Source organism: Chanos chanos, chromosome 10 (genome assembly GCF_902362185.1).
Source record: "Chanos chanos chromosome 10, fChaCha1.1, whole genome shotgun sequence".
Classification (NCBI taxonomy): domain Eukaryota; kingdom Metazoa; phylum Chordata; class Actinopteri; order Gonorynchiformes; family Chanidae; genus Chanos; species Chanos chanos.
The window spans coordinates 24,303,945-24,326,980 of record NC_044504.1 but is presented as its reverse complement, the minus strand read 5'-3'; the positions used below and the strand labels follow the sequence as shown (position 1 = coordinate 24,326,980).

Genomic DNA, 23,036 nt, shown 5'->3' with positions numbered 1-23,036 from the left:
AAGAACAGGAATAACAGGGCTCAGAACACTCAGTAGACTGGAAGCTTTCATAAGGAGCTGAGAGAAATTAAGGAGTATATATACTAGAGGCTTAACAAGTTCATGAACAAGGAACAGGTGTACAAAACAATCAGTCAATGAGCTGGTTAGGCCAGTGGTTAATGAGCCAACGAAGCCAAATGCTGATAGGATGAATCAGAGGGAAGAGGAGACAGGGGGTGTGACACATGCTGTTGCAATACAGACTCCAGAGTGGCCTCAACCACAATGTTGTTTCTGTGAACCAACTGGTTGAGGTCTGTGTTTGTGTGTGTGTGTGTGTGTCACCACCTTCCTACTTATTATACAGTTCTGCTAAAGTGGATGGCTCAGAACCTGTTAACATATCTGAGAAGACTCCATGAGGATTTGATGTAGATCTGACGGGATGGTGCTGAATATAGGCATCAGATTCTGAGACGGTTTCTGTTGTTGGTCGAATCCTAAGCATCACAGTGCCATCATTATAATTCATTGTAAAAATAGACAGGTTTGTCTGTTGAAGTTCTCACTCCTTTATACACATGATCCCAGATTTTGTGAAATCATTTCTAAACTGTTTTTGAACAGAATCACATAAGTTATTCTGAAATATTGAAATACAACTGAAACATTTTGTGCATGTAGTCTGCACACTCTCCATTAACACATATCATCCAAGGTCTGTCATATTAGTAAATCAGTACAACTGAGTGAAGTATGCTTTGGCTCTGCTTCATACATAATAACATCTGTAACTTCTTTGTTTCTGTAGAAGTTTTTCACAATCATGACATTTGCTACAACTCATTTTCCCACATATTATTCAGTTGTGTAGTGGCTAATTACCATACAGTAAATAATTTCTTATACATAGTTTTTATGCACTAAGTTGGTAAAAACGCTAGCTCTCTATCCTTTGCCCCTTTTCCACTTTCTTGGAGATTTCCAAGTTCCAGAGGGAGAGTCACATGGAGGCTGTGGACGTTGTTTGTCAGCCTTGATGTTTGAATTAGGATCCAGAGCATCATTATTGTCGTGGGACATGGTGTTTTCCGAAAGTCACAGCAAGCTATCACATTTGGAATGACGGCTGCATTGACCTCCAGTGCCAGAAAAGTGTGACCTGCCATCTGGACTTCACCATTCCAACAGCTCATTCAGACAGAAAGTGACACTGATTAAAAAGCCCGTAAAATTTCTCTCCAGAGAGGTGCTCTGTGTGGGTTTATGATACTCCCTGCGACTTCCAAATGTGCAGCAGCAGAAAAGAATATCCGGACAGAGTCTAGAAATACCGACTATGCTGCAACAGACAGCCCCTTGTCCTAATGAAGAGACCAGGTCAACCAGTAGACAAACAATGAGCATCTCCAGTTTATGTTCATTTCCATACTTCCTTTCTGTCATTTTTGCTGGAGAAGCCAATACAGGCATCAGGAGTGCTTTTCCTGCATTGAAATTATCATTAGTTCAGTTACTTTGTCAAACTGATCTGGTGAGATGTGAACAAAGTCAAATGGAAAAAAAAAAACACTGGAGCAGTCATTGGCTCGTCCTAAGTAAAGAGGTAAGAGTAGATACGACACTGAAAAGATTTCAAATAAATTGATAGGCAAAATAAATAAACCTTGCATGCACTGCAACCAGAAAAATGCTTAATCTGAAATATGTTAATTAATAAATGATTAACTGGGGCTTCTAATAAGAGCCTCTGCCATGCCGCTCCTTCACTGTTTTATAACCTCTCTACACGCTGATAAGATTACGCAAGACGTGATATTTGCTATGCAAGTCATAGTGCATTCTCCTTCAAACTAACTAAATTAAGGTTTCAGAGGAAAAGATTGGCAGATCCTTCATCTACATGTAAATCAGAGGAAACTAAACTGTTCCCCGTAGTGATGAAAAACACCAGATGTGGTGAGAAATTGAATTAATGTCAAGAACAATATTTGGTAAAAGGGTTGATTTACGTAGCATATTCTGATAAAACTTTTCATGTGGACTTTAAGCAAATTACAGTTGCTGCCAAAGTCATATAATGACAACAGGGAGACATATGAGGACTGTGGGAGTCTTGCCTCAAGAAGAATTAAAGTATAGCACACAGAGCTCACGTGCTATGTCAAGGTTAATATTTTAACTGTGACTTTTTAAAGTAAATCAAAACATGTTGGCTTGTTATTAACTTGTATGTTGGTTAAATACATTGATTATGATACACTGATACTTTGATGTATTGATATCCTCCACTGATATTTACTTTAACTTCGTCAAGATTAGCAAGGTTTTAAATCTAATCATGGTACAATGGTCTTGTACCATGTAAAACTAGATTACCAAAACATGTAATCTAGTTAAAAGTAAACAGGCCCAGAAAGTCTGTGTAAAATCACAAAGACTGTGGTCTTTGCATATTCACTCTTGACTCTCAGCTACTGCTACACAAGAGAAGTTATTCTTCTGCAGTGATGGTGGTATTCAAATTTTACCCAATTGTATAATAGTACTTAAATCCCCTGTGGTGTGCAAATACCCAAATATATGAATAAAACATCTTTTTTGCATATGTCAGACACATTTCAATGAACAATGTCAAACAGAAAATTTATTTACCTTATGCCTTGGGTGACTGAGTTGAGGCATGTACTTGCCAGCTCACCTTACCTAAAAAAAAAAAAAAAACTAAACAAGAGTTCCATGTTTTTGCATACAGTTCAAATTTATTCTGCTCTATATATCTTCTGAAGCTGTATAAAACATATCAATACACAATATTCTCTAAAATGATTCCATTTAAATTAATAGATTAAATACAGGGACAAGCACATTACAGAATCATGCAATTCATCTGATGATTTTTCAGTTCCATCTGGCATTGGAGGACAATCAGTAGGATGACAATGAGTGAATAAGATTAGCTATCTGTGGCATGAGAGACAATGTGGCACACAAAACTAAAATAATTCAATAACTAGAGACAAAGCACTTTAACAACATTTCAAGTATTGCAGCAAGTATGAGGGAATTCCCTCAAAAAGGCTAAATAATAACGTTATGAAATGTAGTTTACATTATGTGTCTCACCTTACATTTTCATTGGAGCTCAGTGCTCATTCCATTGTTAATGTTATTAATAATCTCAGGGCACTTTGTTGGAGGCAGACAAATCATAATTGAACAAAATGACTGACTGCCCTCTCTCCCCTTTTGCAGTGGTATTAAGATGATTAGCCTTGTACAAGCAAGCACCAGGATTGCCCTTCACAATCAAGGAATTCAATTAAGGACATCCATTCAGATTTTCTGCTCAGATAAATTCATATATTTAATCATTCTGTGGTAGTAAGTACAGATGATGAGGTGCGTTGAGCTAAAACTAGGAGTGAATGCAATCAGTCAGCTCCTGGGACAAGTCTCCTCTGGAAATAATTCATTTCCAAGCCTGAGGTCTCAACCGTTTCTGGCAAAAAAAAGGTCATTGTCCCTCAACCATATGCACATTGGGTGACTTTGATTTTGTTATTACAATCTTTTGAGTGTATTTTCAGTAACAAATAAACATGGACTTCAGGGGGCTGGGATGGTTTGCCATAGTGGTAGAGGACCATCCCTATGTTTCAACCAAGACATCTTCTTTACAGTCAGAATGAAAATTGAAAATGGACTTTTCAAATCTGCCACAAATCCATGACATTATGCTTTCTCCCCTTTGACAGTTACAAGTCAGTAAGTGAGAGTGCTTTAGATGAAGCCTCAGAGGTGGTGTGAAAATTGTACTTTTTTATCACCTTTTGATACACTCAAAATATTGATGCATTGCATTATTTGCTAGACCCTTTGACATTGGTTTGCCCTTGCAATGTTGTTTTATGATGAGAATGTGAGGCAGTGCCGTCACACTAGCTCTTATAAATGGAGGGACTGAATGCATTCTGATCACACACGAGTCTCCATCAGAGAAGCAACAGTACATGGTTCCCTAGGCAATTACACAGCCAATCAATATTCTCAATAGAATTTGGGGCAGTAAACTGAAGGCACGTTGGAGCCGCTGATGAGATTTCAGAGGATTTTTCTCAGCTTTGTTGGTTTTTATAGATTACATTTTTTTTTCTGCCAGGACGTTTCATTCAAGTTTGTTTTACAAATAAGGTTTTTGATTTGTCTCCCAAACACTTCATCTAATAACTGCTTTAATCAGATGGTTGTGTCCACATGAGAGCATGGGAAAAAAGCTGTGTCTGTTCTAAAGTATTATCAATTGAATAAGAGTATGCTCAGTTTAGCCTGCAGCCTCTAGATTAGAGGTAACATCAATGGACTTTAGAAGGTTATGTGTCACTTCTAAAGATTCTCTCCTTCTACTTGTGCTAAAGATTTGATCCAATGTGATGTGAAGGGAATTTTAATTCTAAAAAGGCACTGAGGGGCATTTTGCATATTTCTATCAATGACACAAAGAACTTAGTCAGACTGAAGCCAGAGGGTGGAATAAACTTTGTGTAGATGTCACATCAAATTTGTTACACCCATGGAAACTTTACAACACACAAGAATCAGGTATATCTGTTGGTATTGACAGAATATAAACCAAACTAAATCCATTGTTTTTTATGTGCATTTTGTGTCTGGTAAAAGATTGGCACTGACAATCGATCCATTGAACTGTAAGATTCCCCTGTTTACAAAAAAATCCTTTCTTCTACAGAGACAGTTGGTTAAAATGAAAGAGGCACAATTAGAAACTGATTTAAGACTGATTTAAGTGAAACAAGTTTGGAATTCTGAAATTGTACAGTGTTCTTCTGGCCTAGCTTTCAAGTAACAAAAACCAGCACCTTTCAGTGTACATCAAACTTTCAAATAGTAGAAAGCTCAAAGCTTTAATCGCTTTACCAACATCACAGGGTTCTTCTCAATGTTTTATTGTACACCACCAAACTCTCTTCAAAGAAACAGATGTGCATTTGCTTTTAAAGCTTTTGTTCACAAAGGCCCTGGGATGGTTTTGAGATGAATATGTCATGTTTGTCAGGACTGCAGCCTGCTGATTGGGACATCACTGAGAACAAACTATTCCAGGGAGCTCTGATGGAGGTTGGAATATGACAGATTAGAGACTAAAGTAAATAATGCGTAATGCTCTTGAGATTCAAAATTTTATCATTAACCCAGGCAAACTGATTTATTTTTGTTGGGCAGACAGGTAAGATGCACGAAAATATATATGTGTACACACTCAAACTCACATACAAACAAACGCACCAAGAGGGACACAATATTTTATTGGCGCATTAAGCTGGAATATCACCATGCCTTTACTGTGTTGCTACTGTATATAGCAAATTCCTTTTTGGCATGTGTCTTTGTTGAACAGAGACAAGTTATAAGTAACTGAATTTTCGATTTACCTACATGTCTTTTTCAGACCATTTTCAAAACAAAGACTATGAAAAATAAGTTGATAGCATTTTGGGAAGGTAGACTTTGGAATCTAATCCATCTAAAATTGGCATTGTGAATAAGTTTTTACAAAGCATTTTGGAATATTCCTGCAAAATGCTTGCCAGCATCCATTTTAGCAAAATGTAAGACTTGCATGAGTTGAATACAGATTCAATAAATAAATAAATAAATAAATAAATGAACAAGCTCTTTCAAGAGCATATTCAGATGGGGCAAACTTCTCAAAGACAAGTTGACAGCACCTGTCAGAGATATACAGAAAGAGACTGAGGTGCAGCAAGCAGAGACCAGTGAGGGGAAACACTCTGTCAGGTAAGCCCAAACCACCAGATGTCTAGAAGACAAGCCACAGCAAAGCTCTACCTTCCAAACTTGACAAAGAAGCTACTACATGTGCTACGGTTGTCTGTTTAATCAACAGCAAATGTAAGGACCAATAGGAAGTCAGATAAATATATGTTGATGAAGCAACATTGGAAGGTCAGTCAATATAATGTCATTGATAATTGTATACTGTAGCCTATATGAAATGTCATCAGTAGTGTTTGTCTGATGAATCTACTAGCATTCTGGTCACGTCAGATTTACTGTAAGCATTAAAGGTATCATAGTCAAACTCTTACCACTACATTATAAACAACTCGTAAAGACAACCCCCATTCAAAAAACTTCCCCCCATTCCCACTGTGAATGGCGACTACAAAAATGGCAAAAAGGACACCGGCGTCTGCAGTGCTTCACTTTTTCATTTTCAGGTATCAAGGTAACATTTTTTCGCGAGAGGGTTCAGTATATATGTGTGTGTGTTCATTAGACCAGAAGCACAATTAAATTTCATTGTGGGTCTGGAATGAAAACATCATACATATCCTATTACTTCGCACTAAACAGCCAAATGTGACACGTATGTTTCGCTTCTCCAAAGAACAAAGAAAGATGGATAGCACGACAAAACATTGCAAAATTTCAGTACCATGGAGAGATCTTCTGGCCGAACAAATGAGACTGTTACAGAGGTAGCGTGTGTGCGTGTGCGTGTGTGTACGTTAGGTTCGTAGATTAGTGGGTGGAGAGTGAGGTTTTGTTCGGGGGAAAAAGAATTAGATCCACGGAAGAGATAACAGAAGGAGCGGGCAATGGACAAGCACAGGACGATTTCTCGTTTCATCCGCAAGGGACAGATTTGTTGAATCGGATATTTTGGACATTGTATTGCTTTCGGGACAACGCGGATTTTTAGAGGGCAAACTTGATGGACTAACGCCTTAGTTCGATATTTCAAACGAATTATCTCTGTAATGTCAGAGACAAAACTTGGACAGAAATATGATAGACTTCTGAGAGATTTCATCATTTCAGAATGTGTGGACACTTCGACGTACAGACATTCAACATTTTTAAACTACCTGTAGGGCTTCCCATCGAGACTACAGCGAACGTAACGAATATTGCGAAAGTGATTTTATCAAAATTATGTGACTGGTTCACTAAGACCTCTTGATTAGCCACTTTGTGTCTTCCACGGATTTTATCCATTTAGGGTTCTGATATTGTACGATTCCAAAATCAGGCATTCTATTGCTTTGCAGTGAGATTTACCGTATGGTCATGTTTATTAAAACAGCGTGACACTGATAAATCCTGCAGTGCTCCTTGTTTAACACACAGACACGCAAACGCCAGTTGTTTAGGTAACGTAACGCGGCAATAACTGCATAAAACTGTTGCCTTTATCAGCGGTATTTCAATGTAATGCTCGTTCGTTCTCAGTTTTTGAATGTGTATTGCCGTAGACCATTACTTCAGTCAAAAACAGACACCTACTCTGGGTGCATGATTTTGTCCTTCGACCCCGATGATTCAGTGACTTTTAGAATTTACTTCGTAGCAAAACTGAAAAGGGCCAATAAAAGGCTACACCAAATGGATCTTATGTCTGTTTATCACCCTCAGCTAACAGAAAGAAACGCCCTGTAGTAAACTTTCAGTCGCTTAACTACAGCGTGCTGTATGAAGATCACGATCCCAGAGCAATGCCAGTGCGCGCCGTCACCTCCACGTTCATGTACAGGGGACTTTGCACTATTCCAGATATCCTTTCCTACCGGACCCCCATCAGCCTCCCCGAGGACGAAGTGGAGGGTAAGTAGATAATAGTTTCATTATCTTTTGGTTTGAGTTACTTTGTTTACAGTGTGTCTAAAATTGTGCTAAAGCTGTCTCAGTGGGTATGTTTTTGTGCAAACAAAATTTTTCAGAACCCTGTGCTGTTCCCCCAGGGAAAATCCCTGTTCATGACTCGTAAATTGAAATATTCTGGGAAAAATGGTTGTTATTTCAAAATTAGTTTTAGACCTCGATGGGCAAATAAAATAGGTGTTTGCAACAGCTTCAAAATAATTAATGTTCTGTATTATTGTACATGAGGTTGATATTTTAACATGTTGAATGTATATGCTCCCATTTTTTCACTTTTGTTAAAAAGACAATACATCATATATAAATAACAACACAATAGATTTAAATATGAAATATGAAATACAACATTCTGTGCATCATTTTCCCTGTGATTACATCAGTAACTGCAGTGTTCCTTGTGCCATGCCCTTGATAAGTACATTTAAAACATACACTCTTAGACATGTGAAACAAGAATATGTTTACCACAGCAGGGTGTTCGCCTTACATGTTAGCTTTAGTGCAATGTTAGTTACCTTTTCACACAATAATTTTCACATGCACAGTTAACTGTTTCATTTCTGTACTGTGAGCCCCCAGTAAGCATGCTTTTGAAACTGAACTTAAACTTGTTGACTGAAACTAAGACAAATCAGTTTAAATGATCATTTCCACATTTCATATTAAGGCAATTATAGGCATTTCATAATTTTTATGGCATGTTTAACGTTATTCCTACTGCTCTACATTTTAGTAGTCATCAAAAATGTACACAAATGCAAAAAATTTGAAAAGCGAGTCATTTCTGGCTTACTGGATAGATTTCTGCCCTATTTAGAGCACTGGTGTCACACCAGACAGGTTTCTGATTCACTTCAAAGAAATCCTTATTTCTTATTCTCTGTGATAGCAGTTCCCAACTGAGCCCATGGGTACCTCATCATTTCCTGTATTTGCTCTGTTTATAACTACAGCATGTGTGTATCAGGTAATCAAGAATCTTGTTGAAGTGTGAAAAGCCTCTATGGAGTGGTCACATTTGACACAAGGACTGAGGCTGAAAATGTGTTTTTTTAATCTATTTCATTTGTTTGTTTGTTTGTTTGTTGTTAAAGCATCCCCTGGCATTGATTCTAATTACCCAGATTGAACTGGATGTTAATTAGTTTCACCACAACTAGAAATCATACGCATTATCATTACCACACCTTGGAAAGGATGCATACAGGCCACTGAAGCCAAGTTTGATGGAAGAAATGAAAGCCGAGGGGTGGGTAGCAGCAACGACTGGATAACCCCATAGTACAAGATATCAGTCTTAGTTTATTATCCTGTACATGTGTCCAACCAGCCCATAAGGTATTATTACAAAACAGTGAATCATTTGTGGTCTGCTCCTTTCTAAAGTGGACATGATTTAAGTTTAATTATTTTACTCTCTCTCTCTCTCTCTCTCTCTCTCTCTCTCACTCATGTTTGAAATCGAACGGTGATGTGGAGTTGAAATGTAAAATTTAATAGATGTCAAATGCATGTACTAGTGCATTTTCATTACACTTGATGGCATTTAGAGGAGATCTGAATGTACTATGTGTCTTCTTACTGAGACAAACTCTTTGTAGAAGGTACCTTCGACAAAACATAAAAGACTGGGACCTCCACAGAATACCAAGTGGCATTTAATAAATCAAGTATCAATTAGAAGCAGTGAGTGGGATAGTGGAAAAATATTAATAACCTTTGTCCTAAGAGCTAAGAGTCATTTCTTTTTGCAGTATAACAGAAACATTAGAGAATGCAGCCTGTTCAAAACTTACAAAACGGTTTACAAAATTACGTATGTACGTATGTATGTATGTATGTATGTATGTATGTGTAAGCATATAATTTACATAATAGTTATGAAAGCTCGCTCGCTCGCTCTCTCTCTCTCTCTCTCTCTCTCTCTCTTCGTATATATGTATCTATATCTATCTATCTATCTATCTATACAAAGAGAGAGAGAGAGAGAGAGAGAGAGAGAGAGAGAACTTTTATGTAAAACTGATATTTACACATGATATTACATGACTTTTGGTCAGTAACTCTTCACATCCTTCAGCGTTAAGGTCATAAATCCTTTTTTGGATTAGCCAAAATGTGGATGTATGAAAATGAGCAGGTAATACAGAATCCAGTCTATCTCCAGGGATTCACACTAAAATGCTTGTTCCTCAGAAATTCCACATTATCTCAACATTCTGAAGAAAGATAATCCATGTTAGGAGCTCTCAGTGTACGTCACTTATGACAGTGTTAAGGCTTACTCCTCCTTCACTCTAACCACAGGAAAAAATGACATAGGATTGTATCTGTCAAAAGGTCAGTGTGATTACCTCTGAAACAGCACTAAAAACACACTTGATGTGCTGTCAGTGCCTTTGAAATCCAGTGTTTTGTAGAAGAAAATGAGCAAAGTCGACATCCTGAAATGGAGTCATGCTGGTGAGATATTAAAAGTGACAAGGCAGATTTATTGGGCCTGTTGGCCTGTCTCTAGGAGGAAGTTAGTGACCAGCTCTTGCATGAGTCTGATCAAATTTATCTCCAGGAGAAATTTGGTTGTTTAATCACTCGTTTGCGAAGGGATACTGATAAGTAAAATAATCTTTATATAGCCAAATTCAAACAGGCTTAATTCAAACAATCAATACAGGTGAACACAAATAAGCAGTGTCACTGACAGAATGTGTCCATATTGTTATTATTATTATTATTATTATTATTGTTGTTGTTGTTGTTGTTGTTGTTATGATTATTGGTGGTGGTGGTGGTGTCGTTGTTGCTGCTGCTGCTGTTAGATTATTAGATTAAATTATTGTTACTGCTACATTTGGTAAAACTCTTCATTCTTATTTTTAAACATGTTGTTTTTGTCACATCAGACAATACACATCAGACCATAAGACTGCTTTGGTCAGCTTGCTGTCAAAACTTTGTATCGTAATATAGCAGTTTTGATCAGGTTGCAAGGTTCCAAAGATGTGAATAAAGAAAGAATAGGTAATATTAATTTACTGACATTCATGTGAGGTAGCTTACATCTGAAAAATCAGACTAATCAAAGTACACAAGCTGGTAATGAAAATGCAGGCTTTAAAATTTACTTATCAACCCAATATCACTGTGAACAGATGAACAGGCAAACTTGTTTGCATATCAAAAGTGTGCAAAACAGATGTCTGGATTTTACATTTGCTTTGAAATTGTTATGACTTTAGCATGGAAATAAATTCACGTTGCAAGTATAGAATCTGTTCAGTCAGTTATGGGAATAAATTGACTCTGTACCACTGTGCACTAGATGACATCGTCACCCTCCTGTATGTTTGAATTTTTGTACCAGGTAATCTGTAAAGACACAGAGAATAATGCATATGGTATTTGAAAGAAATAGAGGAGCATGTACAGTGAAAAAGCAAAGACAGTTTCTATCACAGAGGGGGTTGAACTTCCTCTTAAAGACATTTTCCCGTTTAATTGTGTTCCTGCCCAACCTGACATATATGATCTGGCTCATTTTGCAAGCAGCTGAATGTTATATGAATCCTGTATGTATGATAAGGGTTAGAACAGAACCTTTCAGGAGGTAAATGACTCAGAGGAGGGTGTGTGATATTATACGTACATGCAGAGGAAGAGATTAAAATAGAGAATGTGTGCTAGGGTGCAGAGAGATTTAGGATGAATTTCCATTATAGCTGCACAAATTTTCAAGTTAAGGGATTGTCATGTTTTTCACTCTGTTAAAATGTACCGTAAAGGTCAAAATCCTAGGCTGCTCCAGGAAAGAAAAAAAAAAAACAAGAGAAAGAGAGAAAGACTTTTTGTGATGTCCCAGGTTATATCCAGCAGCAGTCTGCAGCGTATTCTACTGTCACTTAGTAAAACATCAAGAGCGTCCACTATCCTACAGCAATCAAGGAAGACCTCATCTCTTCTGAAGGCACCTGTCATTAGGCTGATACAAACTGCACTGCTTCAGATGAATGATTCAAACTGAAGCCAGAATTACAGAAGATCATATGTAGAGTACTTTTACAGTGTCTTAATGTCAAAAAATTGGTAACCATTTAGAGAGAGTAACAATTTACAGCATGTAGGTATTTTAGAAGATATCAGCTGCAGAAGTTCCGATATTCCGGATTATATTCCGATCCCTCGGGTACACAACATCGTGCTAAAGTGGATCAATGCACATGCAAACAATATTTATGTTAAGTGACATAGCAGTTACACTATGTATTAGTCCACTGTATGATGCAGATTGTGTGTGCATCCTGAAAATGTGAACATCTGAAGTATACGTAATTAAAGTACAGGTAAATAAAGAAAAACATTGCAGATTTCTTTGGTAACATTTATCCATAAACATCCATGTTTTTTATCCATGAAAATAAACCATTTTAATAATATGTCTTCCTGGGGTTTTCACTTTTCACGCGTTATACTTTTCTGGGGCATTTATTTTCACTGTTAACTAATCCATGAACCCTAAACAAAGCACTAAATGACAAAAGATGACAGTTTTGAGAGTGCTGCCTAATCCATAAATCAATATCAAGGCATAGTCTTAGCACAGTCTGCATGCATGATTTCACTTGATTTACTTATTGCAAGGACAGCTATTAAAAAATCACTTCTTATAATTCAGATTCTGCACCAGTGTGTGGGATTGTAACTAAGGTGTTTTAATTTCTCTACTTTATCACTGACAGTATCCACTTACAAATTCAAGTTCAAATTGGCTATTAAAACAGAATTTGCCACATTGTAACTTAATAAAAATGAACTTCATTTCCAAACTGAGTAACAGAGTTCTTGTGGTGATTTAATGTGAGTCAGTTTGTTTCTCATTATCAGCACTCTTAATCAGCTCTCTAAATTGCCTTAGCTAGACAGACATTGTAGCAGGTTTTCCAGTCTGAAGCTGTAACAGGAATAACACAGAAAAAGTCTTGACTGAATCCTCAGTAGTTATTATTTCCGCTCCCTGCGTCTGATTCAAAACTGAACAAAATAATATTTCACAAACACATACCACATCTCTGTGTAAAATGTTTAAGAGGTTATTCCAGCAGAGAATGATAATGATGAGACAGAACTGTTGAGGAGAGCAAAAAAAAAAGATTGTTGGCTTAGAGCTGTGGATCTGGCATCTTTCAGTGTAATGGAAGCTGAGTCAAAGTTGGGGCATAACCTTTTAAAATGAAGGTTACTGGGAAACTGCAGTGTATTCATAAGAGTCAGTTAACTTGAAAGGTGGACTCTAAAGCATTGTAAACCGTAGGCTTGTGTCCTGAAAGTTCTATTTTTGAGGACAAAAAAAATCTGAAGACATCTAGCTTATCTGTACTGTAATTTGCATTATTTAGTTATGCAACATTTCTAACAGATAGGAAGTACCCTCTAGTCAATCCAGTTCATTAAGAATTTTTCACTCACTTCACAGCTGGTTCTATAAGTCCTATTACAAGGCATGTAAGAGTTTATATCCCAAAATCCATTATACTTTCACTCTCAGCTTTTGTATCATTGTATTGAAAACAAACACCTTGACCAGCATGAGATTTATTCATCATTACATTATTTCAAATGTTTTTTTATTCAAGTTTGTACTGTAAAGTAACTGTAAAGTGTATTGTATGTGTTTTCCTGTCCAGAGATCCGAGAGGCCTTTAAAGTGTTTGATCGTGATGGGAATGGCTTCATTTCCAAACAGGAGTTGGGCATGGCCATGCGTTCCCTAGGTTACATGCCCAATGAGGTGGAACTGGAAGTCATAATCCAAAGGCTGGACATGGATGGTACAGCAACACCCCCATTCTGTTTGGGCATTCTGCTTAGTTTTCCTGTGTTAGAGAAACCGTACATATAACGCGCCTATTTTGTTTGCATTCTCTTTAGTGCGTGTCAAGGAATCTTTCAATGTAAAGAATCACACTTACCCTTAATGATTTGTGTGTGTACTGGAAATGGAGATACTACATTGAGTTTTGTACTTTTAGTGCATACTGTGCAATAAAACATTGTAAAAATGTGCAATAATATATTGTCAACATACCAGGTATGACTTACATATTACATATTCCTATTATGAACATAGGCTTACAATATTTTATGTGAAGTATGGATGTGAACTAAATATATACAACCTTCATTAATGATTCATGATTCATTAATTATTTATTGTTTGCAAATCGCAACTGCTTGTTGCAGCATCACTATCATTCTGATGTTACACTTCAGGAGACTCAATTAGTTCAGTCAGATGAAGCAATAAGCCTGTGCAGAATAACAAGCATCATTAAACCAGGCACTTTAGTGTTTTCAGTATGAGGCCCAAATCCCTGTAAAATGGGTAAAACCAGGCTGAAACTGAACACACAACATGTCTGTATAGGAAGTCATCCAAAGAACACTCCATAAATCTTAACCTCATTAATATGTTTCCTCTGAGTTTGGTATAATGCAATTGACTCTTCTGCTTGCAGGTGATGGCCAGGTTGACTTTGAAGAGTTTGTCACACTTCTTGGACCTAAACTCTCAGCAGCTGGAATGCCTGACAAGTTCCATGGTGCAGACTTTGACTCAATATTTTGGAAGGTACACTTTACTGATGTCACTCCTTTAGCCAGAGTCATAGTGACGTGCAGGGGTTTTATTTAATCTCCTTAAACCTAATTAAAGGGTCTGTAAAGCTCTGAGAATGTAAGGAAATCAGACAGGCTGGTGTTTGTTTACTATCATTTGAACAAAGACATGTTCACAAGCCTCCTGTGGTGTTTAAGTGACATAATATTAACAGAGGCTTATTCTTAAATTTTCCATTTCACCAACAATTTTTAGCTACTTCGCTGCAGTTATAATTTTGACAACAATAATCATATTTGTCGTACCGTGCAACTTTCACCTTGAGGGTTGATACATTTGTCATCACACAAAAGTAAGCACTTAGAGCTGAAGCCCTGAGACCTTGAGTCATTAATATACTTTATTCAGCATGGAGTTTCAGCTGACTAACCTGTCTGCTTTCAGTGTGATATGCAGAAGCTGACAGTGGATGAGCTTAAGAGATTACTTTATGACACCTTCTGTGACCACCTCACCATGAAGGATATTGAGAATATTATCATGACTGAGGAGAACCATTTGGATAGCCCGGAGTGCCAAGTGGACATTGACAGTAAGCTCTCTCTAACTATAATTACATACATAACAATATACATACTATGTGTGTGTATGTGTGTGTGTGTGTGTGTATCTATATGTGTGTGTGTATATATATATACACACACACACACACACACACACATATACACCTATTTGTAACTAATGGTCTCTCTTGGCTGTTCTATACATTATTAATCTTCACTGACACCTAAGCCTGTTAGAATATTACATTTGCAAGTTCACTAGATGTGGTTCAATTTAACATTAATCTCATTCAGAATCCTTTCTGTCTCTTTCTCTCCACCTTCATCATCAAAGCAAGCCCCATGCAACAAGTCAAGCACACGTGTGTGCGCAAGAGTTTGATCTGCGCCTTTGCCATAGCATTCATCATCAGTGTAATGCTTATCGCAGCCAATCAGATGCTTAGAAGAGGTATGAAATGAACAGCTCTGTTAACCACATTCACTCACCCAGCTAAGACTTAGTGATCCATTTGATGGATAATCAAACTTTCAGTTACAAAGCCTCATGATAAAGAATTATTTGTCCTAAAAGACTGCAGGATGCTATAGCCTTTTCCTGCCTGATCCAAGTTACATCATGTTTTCAACATCTAATACGTGGACGCACCAGTATAAAGCAATACATCAAAAGACAAAAAATTGTTTTGTAGCCTTTTTTTAACTGTCCTATCCTCGCCTTTTGTCCAGCGTAGCGTGGGTAGCAAAATGAATGTTGCTGCCAAATCCACCTCTTGATGCATAAAATATCAATCTATTTATGATTGTGTTTACATTTAAATGATATATTAAACATAGTATACAGGAGAAAGAGACAGTTGAGTTGCATTCTGTGGAAGATGTTTTAATCAACTACGATGGAAAACAAAACTGAACAGTGAAATGAACAAGAGAACAACAGCAAATTCCGTAAAATGATATGTGTGCAAATACAAAATCACTGGCACTTAGTATGCATGTGTAAATTACACAACAAGTATTATATACTTTGTGGTGTAAAAGTTCAGTATTAGTGTTCTTTATCAATTATGCAAAAATGTACTGTGAATAATGTTAAAATCCTACGTAACTATGTTTAGAAAATGCCAGGACAGAAGCCACTTCTGCTGAGTTCAACTTCCAAAGTCTATAAATGTAATTAATATGTAATTTTTTTGTATTTATTATGATGGGACAATAATACTTTGACAGAGCGATAATCCTTCAATGTATAATCCAAGAATTTATAAAAATGTTTGCAATGTCATTAACATATTTTTTGTATGTGCTCCATTGAAAACTATTTTGAGAATATTGAAGTATCATATAAATTCTATTATGTACTGCATTACAGTATAATATAGTATATTATCCACAACTTTCTCATGAATTGTATCTTAAAATTGTAATCTGTATAGTAGAACAAGTTTATCATGTAACTTCCACTAATGTATTTCTCTGGTAATCTGTGTGCTGCGTGTGTGTATTGTGTGTGTGTGTGTATGTGTGTTCTATGTCAGTTGAAAAAGCAGATTTTGAGGTGTAGAGTCTGGACATCTGTCCAGCTTTCAACATCAAGATTCTAGTGTGGAAAATAATACAAATTTTGCACAATTAATATGCATCATTAATTGTCTCACAAGTTTAATGTTCTCGCCCCAGTAACTGGCGATTAATTCTAAGAACAAAACTGAATGTGTTCAAAATGTTTGAATTTATGATGTGAGGAGATTACATTTAATGTTATTGTGTCAAATATTATCTTTGTCAAGTATGTACTTGAGAAGTTTGATTAATTCATTTTGAATCAAAAACACTGTTGTTTCACGGAATGTGATGTTTTCTGTCACTTGATTAGAAAAATTTCTATGGTAAATCACTGAAACACTATAACCTGAACAATTAATATGCATACATGTATTGTACTCAGAAAATAAATGTATTAATCAAAGTCTTTGCAAGCATTGGTGTGTTAATAGCAAATGTGTAACTGAGATTCATATAAAATATTCATATGAGATCTGTTGCCATTCTGTCTGGCTTTTGAGAATTTCGCAACTCCAGAATTAACCATGTTGTAGTTTTACTGTTACTAATTTCAGGTTAAGTGAACTGCTTTGTAATTTTGGGTGAATTCAGGTTAAATTAACTATGTTGCAGTTTTGTTGTTACTTAACGCAGGTTAAATTAACTGTTTTATAATTTTGGGCTAATTCAGGTTAAATTAATTGTGTTGCAGTTTCGTTATTTAACTCAGGGTTAAATTAACTGTGTTGTGGTTTTGTTATTTCATTCAGGTTAAATTAATTGTGTTGTAGAATTATTGTTATTTAATTCAAGTTAAATGTGAAATAGTATAATAGCTTCATGAAGCAAGTACTACATTTCATGACATTTTCTCTTTTTTCTTAACAGTCCCACTTTCCCTGTAAGTTAAAAAAAATCATGTGCCTTTTTTCAGGTCCTCAGATTATTTTTAAGTACTTAGACAAAATTATTTTGTTGTGAAAAATATTCAGGTTAGTTCCAAACAGAAAGAGGTTAGACACTTTGAAGCAGAACTTGAGGTAGTATAATCATTTGTTCACCACAAATCAATTTTACTAAAAATCAGTTATGTCAAAGCACGTGAGAAAATTATCCATCTTTAAAAAATATATCTTTGAGAAAATGAACATCCAGCAAGTTTCAATGCTCTGGGTGTGCTGATGATATTGAGACACAAGTGTTAAAAAAGGTCTAGCTATATATATTAAGGTAAAAGGTAAAGGAGTATTTTATATGTATAGGTACAGCAATAACAAATGAGTCAAACAGCCTAAAACAACCCCTTTGCTTCAGCAAATTATGGCGATGCCATGTTATTTATTGAGACAAGCCATTTACTGATGCTCAGTTCTGGTAAAATTGCAATAGGAGCTTATATCACACAGAACAGAGATTTCATTTAGCCAAGTCCATTGTAATATTCATCAGAGCAGGGTAGGGGAATGTTCTCAGGCATCCTAACTACCCAAGTATCTCCCAGGTGGAGCCAATCAGTGACAAATTGAAAAAGCTCTTCCAGGGTATCAGGATAGATTTCAAGCTCAGCCACAGACACAGAAGTCAGACAAAATGAATGAGTCACTTCCAAAGGCTGGCATTCAGGTAGAACAGCTGGTTACTTAGCAATAGTAGATTGAGCCTAACACCACCTTAGTCATGAATATATCAAATACAACTTACAGGTTCGTTTCTGGGTTTTGCTTAATTGTTTTGCTCAGCATTTGGTGGTGGTATTCTACATCAAAACAGAATGTAAAATCTCTGTGTAATTTAAACACTTTTTTTCCTCCTTGCAGATTGTCATAGAAATAAAAATGGCCTTTGTGCAATGAGCTGTAAACTGACCACTGAATGATCTGTCAGGACACAGCTAGACACGGAGGGTGGAACACTCCAGCTGAAACGATGGGCCATTCTCTTTTGATGTCCTTTTCGGAGTGCTTGGGTTCCTGGCAGATGCTAGAATCACAGGTGCTGAGACATCGTCGTGAATAGATGAGGGCCAGCATGAGTCGGCGGTGTGCGTGTAATGTACCCAGGGGGTCATTCTCTTCACGATTATTACTCACAGGCGAATACTGCTCAGCTTCCAGAGATTAATGTATGTGTCAGTGGAAAGGTCCTGTTGCATTCTTTAATTGACTACACCAAATGTTGCCTGGTATTTCAAGTTTCTTGGAGAACTACTTCAAACTGAACACCCTTTTAGCACCCTGATGTTTATAAAGGTTCAGAGTCACACAAAAACAAGCTTTTTTTCCCTTTCAATCCAACACTAGGACTATGAGTCTGGCCTGTTTTTAATTTTTCACACTAGGTTACCATTCCTTTTAAATTAGTTTAGTTTGGAACATCTGTTTGACTTCAACATTGTGGCACCACTGTTGTGTCTCACGCAATGTAAAATACCAGATAAAGGGCTCATTTGTTATTTTGCCTGGGACAACAGTCTTGCTAACAATTATAATTATACTCAACTGACAGATCATTTTCATCCTGGTTAAATTTCTTCTCATCTTCACTTGCTTAATTTTTTGGTAGTTCTGGTTTAATTAAAAAAAAACAAAAAAACATTAAGGCTTCCAAACATTTGTTGGTAAACAGTAAGATGACAAAAAAAACGCAGAAATAAATTAGATCGTATCTGGTCTGTAACAGAAATATAATAAAAACAAAATTCTTCTTTGACATTTTCCATTAATGTTCAGGGGAAGTGATCAAATCATTTCACAAGATTTAGCCCCACTCGTTTTGGACTGTGTGTTTCCATCCCCCGGGTGGGGGGGGTAGCAGGGATGGAGGGAGATCCGGGATGGAGAGAAAATGAGGAGGAATGTCACTGTTCTCTTCCCTTTCTTCATCTTCCATTTTTAAAACACTGAAACAACAGCATTAACACATGTTAATGAAACGCAAACACTATTCTCTCATTACATACAGAATCACAGCAATAACCGATGTTTCCCTGAATGGATGGCTGACTGATAACATCCCTTTTCACAAAATTGTAAGACTCAGTGCTGTAAGCCGTTACCCTGACAGGTTTGTCTCTGTAACAGTTGACATGTCTCTAATTTAAGAGTCCAAGGAAAATATGCTGCTTGTTGGATCGTTAAATAATTTTTGTTCTACACTACAAATTGACTTCATCCTTCACAACTGAGTAGCACTCATCTGAGTAATTAAAGTAAGCCATTTTACAAATACTCGAGGAGAGAGCAGTTATTAATGAGATCATTATTAACTTCAGAATGGCGAGGTTTCAATTTGGCAAACCCTTCAAAACACAACGCTCTAAAAGAATGCATGAAAAGTATTCATTTGAAAGATTATACCCTTCCCATAAACTTTACGAATGGGATTTCTGAATAAACAGTCACATCACATAAAAACACAGATTAAAAGCAACAACAACAACAACAAAAAACAATAAATCCTCCCTGTCTAATTATGGTTTTGTGTCACTCTCATTTTTGATGAAAAAGAAAATATGGAGTCATCTGATAATTATGATAACTTCTAGACTCACTGTTGCTTTCTGAAGGACATCATGATAAAGGAGCTTCCCCCCTCAGGCACTCTTTGCTGATGATGTCAGTTCTTGAGAGTTATCATTCGCTTTCAGCAACACAGCTTGTGAAATGCCAGCAAACGGAGTTATCTTAATTGCTGAAGTTCCTGCCAAATGCCTTAACAAATCACTCCACTTTAAGTACGGCTGATCTCTGTTCTTGTGCCAGCAACAACAACCAAGCGGAAGCTATGGAGATAGGCCTGACAAAATATTTCCTCTACAACCTCACACGATTCTGTGAATCTTAAAGGAGTCAAATGGTAGCCTCAGTTTGCTTTCTTTCATCTCAGGTTACAGAGCATGGAGAGCGGTCTGGTATACTGAACGGTCCTATTTCCCAACAATATGAAACTCACACAGGCTCAATCCAGCAGAGAATTTAGATTTAGGGGTGCAGTACACCCTGTAACTAACAGAAACAAAATGGTGCTGTCATACTGCTTTTGTCCCATACAACTTGTGCTAAAGTCAGCTTTACTTATTAATATAGTACACCTTTCTTGGTCCTGTTTTAATTTAAAAGACCAGTTTTTTAGTGTCTGTGACTATTTAGATTTTTCAGAAAGATCGCATATGCAGCTTTGCAATTAAATGACTAATTTATTTTTCTACTCTGACATTCATAAGAATATTAATTTCCAAAGTACAAGGACTAAATAAATGAATTCTAAACTATGTCAAGACCAGTAGAAAGGAAACTGCTTTGTCACAGATCCAGCGAGAACAAATGAAAACAGGACGAATTAAATCACAAGTCACAGGTTTTCACAGAAAACCAAGTGATGGAGCAAAACACATTAGTGTTGTTTGTTTCTATATGTCAGAAGTAAAATCATTTACACAAAATTTCACCAGTCAGTCAATACAAACAGCAGCAAATAATGCAGTTTTGAGAGACTTTTTGATGAGAAATGCAAAAAAAAAAAAAAAGAAAAAAGAAAGAAAGAATAAAAAAATGCATGTGTTTGATGCGGCAAACACTGAGGTAAGGGTTATAATGAGTCCATGTATCAAAAAAGGTGAGCCTGCCCCCCTTTTAAGTACAGCAGGTTTATCCACAAGTTTCTGATGTCATTAACTGACACACCCACAATAATTTCCATAGTTCTCACAAACCCCTGTACATTACAGAGTAGGTTGACGTTCTGTGGTTACCTTCCTGTGTTCAAACATGCTCTCCTCTTCTCTCTCCTGGCAAGCCACTCCTCAATACTGCGCTCAGGAGATGCCCTGCCAAGGTCAGGATCTTCCCTGCGTCTCCTCTCATCTACCAGAGGACAAGAAAAGTGATAACAGTCTCCCTTATGACTCAAAAAGATATAAATATTTTCATGACATCTGAAAGTGCATTTTGGCCCACATTAAAATTCTGTTTAAGATGTATGACATAGTATTACAACACATAAGCTGGTTAAGGTCATATTCATAATTTGTAGTTTCAATTTTAAATGACATGAGACCACAAGAAATAACTTTGATAATGTACAGTCTATCCCTGCTACATTTCTATTTCTATTTTAACTCACACCCACTTCAACAAAACAAAAAACAGAAAATGTAATACTTGCAAAAGTATATTTATTCAAAGAATTCCTTACAACTTGTTCATTGATGTAAAACAGTGTTGTAAAACACCATAGATTATTTCTAAAAGTGAATTTTAAAATTCAACACTTCACAACAGAGCATAATTTATAATTAAATGTTTTAAGTTTTCAATATCATGTTCATCATGCCAATGTCACGGAGCAAATAATATTATGGTCAGAGTTTATATAATTCTAAACGACCATCTCTGTACTGACGCTCTCATAAAAGTCTAGGACTGTCACTAAGATAAAGGTAACGGCGCGCCCTAGCGGTGTCTAAAGGTAGCTACACGCACTAAATCCAATTTAATTGATTATTATGAATTACGACAATGAAGAATCTTACCATCGACCTGTTTTTTCAGAATTTCCATGTCTCTGTCTGTCATGTGTGAGAAACGACAACTGGGACCAAACCCACACTGACCTACCGAGAAACATGGGGGTAGGGGTGAGGAGTACATCATTAATTCAGAATCACTCAAACAAAGTGAACGATCCATTCCTATGATACAAAAACAGTGAAGTTCTACCAGTCTGAAGAAACTTCCTGCACGGCTCCTTGGCGCGCTCTTCTCGTAGTATTGCAGCAGCGTCTAAACAAAACATACTTTTTAACACCGTGTCCTTGCAACCAGCTCAATGCACTTGAAGATATTGCAGAAGAAGATATATTCCGAAGATGCCGATATTGACAACGTTTGTATGGGTCGAAATTCATGTAACATTAACGCCTTTAGGCTGTTTCGGTTTGCTAATCCAAGAACTTCCTTACGAGAAAACATCTTACTCTTTAAAGTACACAGTGAAATCTTGGCAGACCGGTATTTGCCATCAGCAAGAGTTGTGTTTACTTTACTAAGAATGTTTTGTAATTACACAGTCTAGATGAAAGTTACCTTTGAAGTTGTCAAACCAAGCCTTCTTTGCTCTGTGGTGCTGTACGCCATTCAAATGTTTCTTCCTGTTATGCATGTTGTCTTGGAAGCTACGGTCACAATAGTCACAGTAATACCGTTTTCCCATGGCGTCAAAATATAGACAAACTATCCAGAATATAATCTGAAAAAGATACAGCTATTCCCTGCTACTACTCAAAGCTTTTGGTGCCGTGTTGCTCATTATGTTTTGGTTAGGCATACGAACATGGTGGACAGAAACATTTATGCGCTTGCGCACAATGAAGAGCTCAGCATGTGTTACAAACGTTTTACGTTAAACGCTGCTTGGCCAACCTAATGGTGTAACAACAGTGTAAAAGTGTTAATGAGATACGGAGTCTCTAAAGGCAATATTAATATGTAATTATATTGTACTAATGTTAATGTACCCTCATATTTAGAAAGTTGTATTAAAATACAATATTTTTCTTTCTTTCCCATATCCGTACACAAATGCAAATGTATAGTATATTCTTGTTCTTTCGTATTCTGGGGGGTTTT

General features: G+C 36.7%; 2 protein-coding genes across 2 annotated transcripts; one reads left to right on the top strand and one right to left on the bottom strand.

Annotated features, from left to right (window-relative positions):
- Positions 1-7,523: 7,523 nt before the first annotated feature.
- On the top strand, positions 7,524-15,327 carry cabp7b (calcium binding protein 7b). Its single transcript, XM_030787075.1, has 5 exons — positions 7,524-7,632; positions 13,371-13,514; positions 14,202-14,314; positions 14,747-14,894; positions 15,200-15,327. The coding sequence occupies exons 1-5, from the start codon at positions 7,524-7,526 to the stop codon at positions 15,325-15,327; spliced, it is 642 nt and encodes a 213-aa protein (XP_030642935.1).
- Positions 15,328-19,167: 3,840 nt separating this feature from the next.
- zmat5 (zinc finger, matrin-type 5) lies at positions 19,168-22,726 on the bottom strand. The gene is made up of 5 exons (XM_030787194.1): positions 22,494-22,726; positions 22,128-22,190; positions 21,941-22,021; positions 21,161-21,272; positions 19,168-19,309 (listed from the first exon to the last, which is right to left on the bottom strand). Exons 1-5 carry the CDS (start codon positions 22,618-22,620, stop codon positions 19,168-19,170), a joined length of 525 nt encoding a protein of 174 aa, XP_030643054.1. The 5' UTR covers positions 22,621-22,726.
- Between the last annotated feature and the right edge of the window lie 310 nt (positions 22,727-23,036).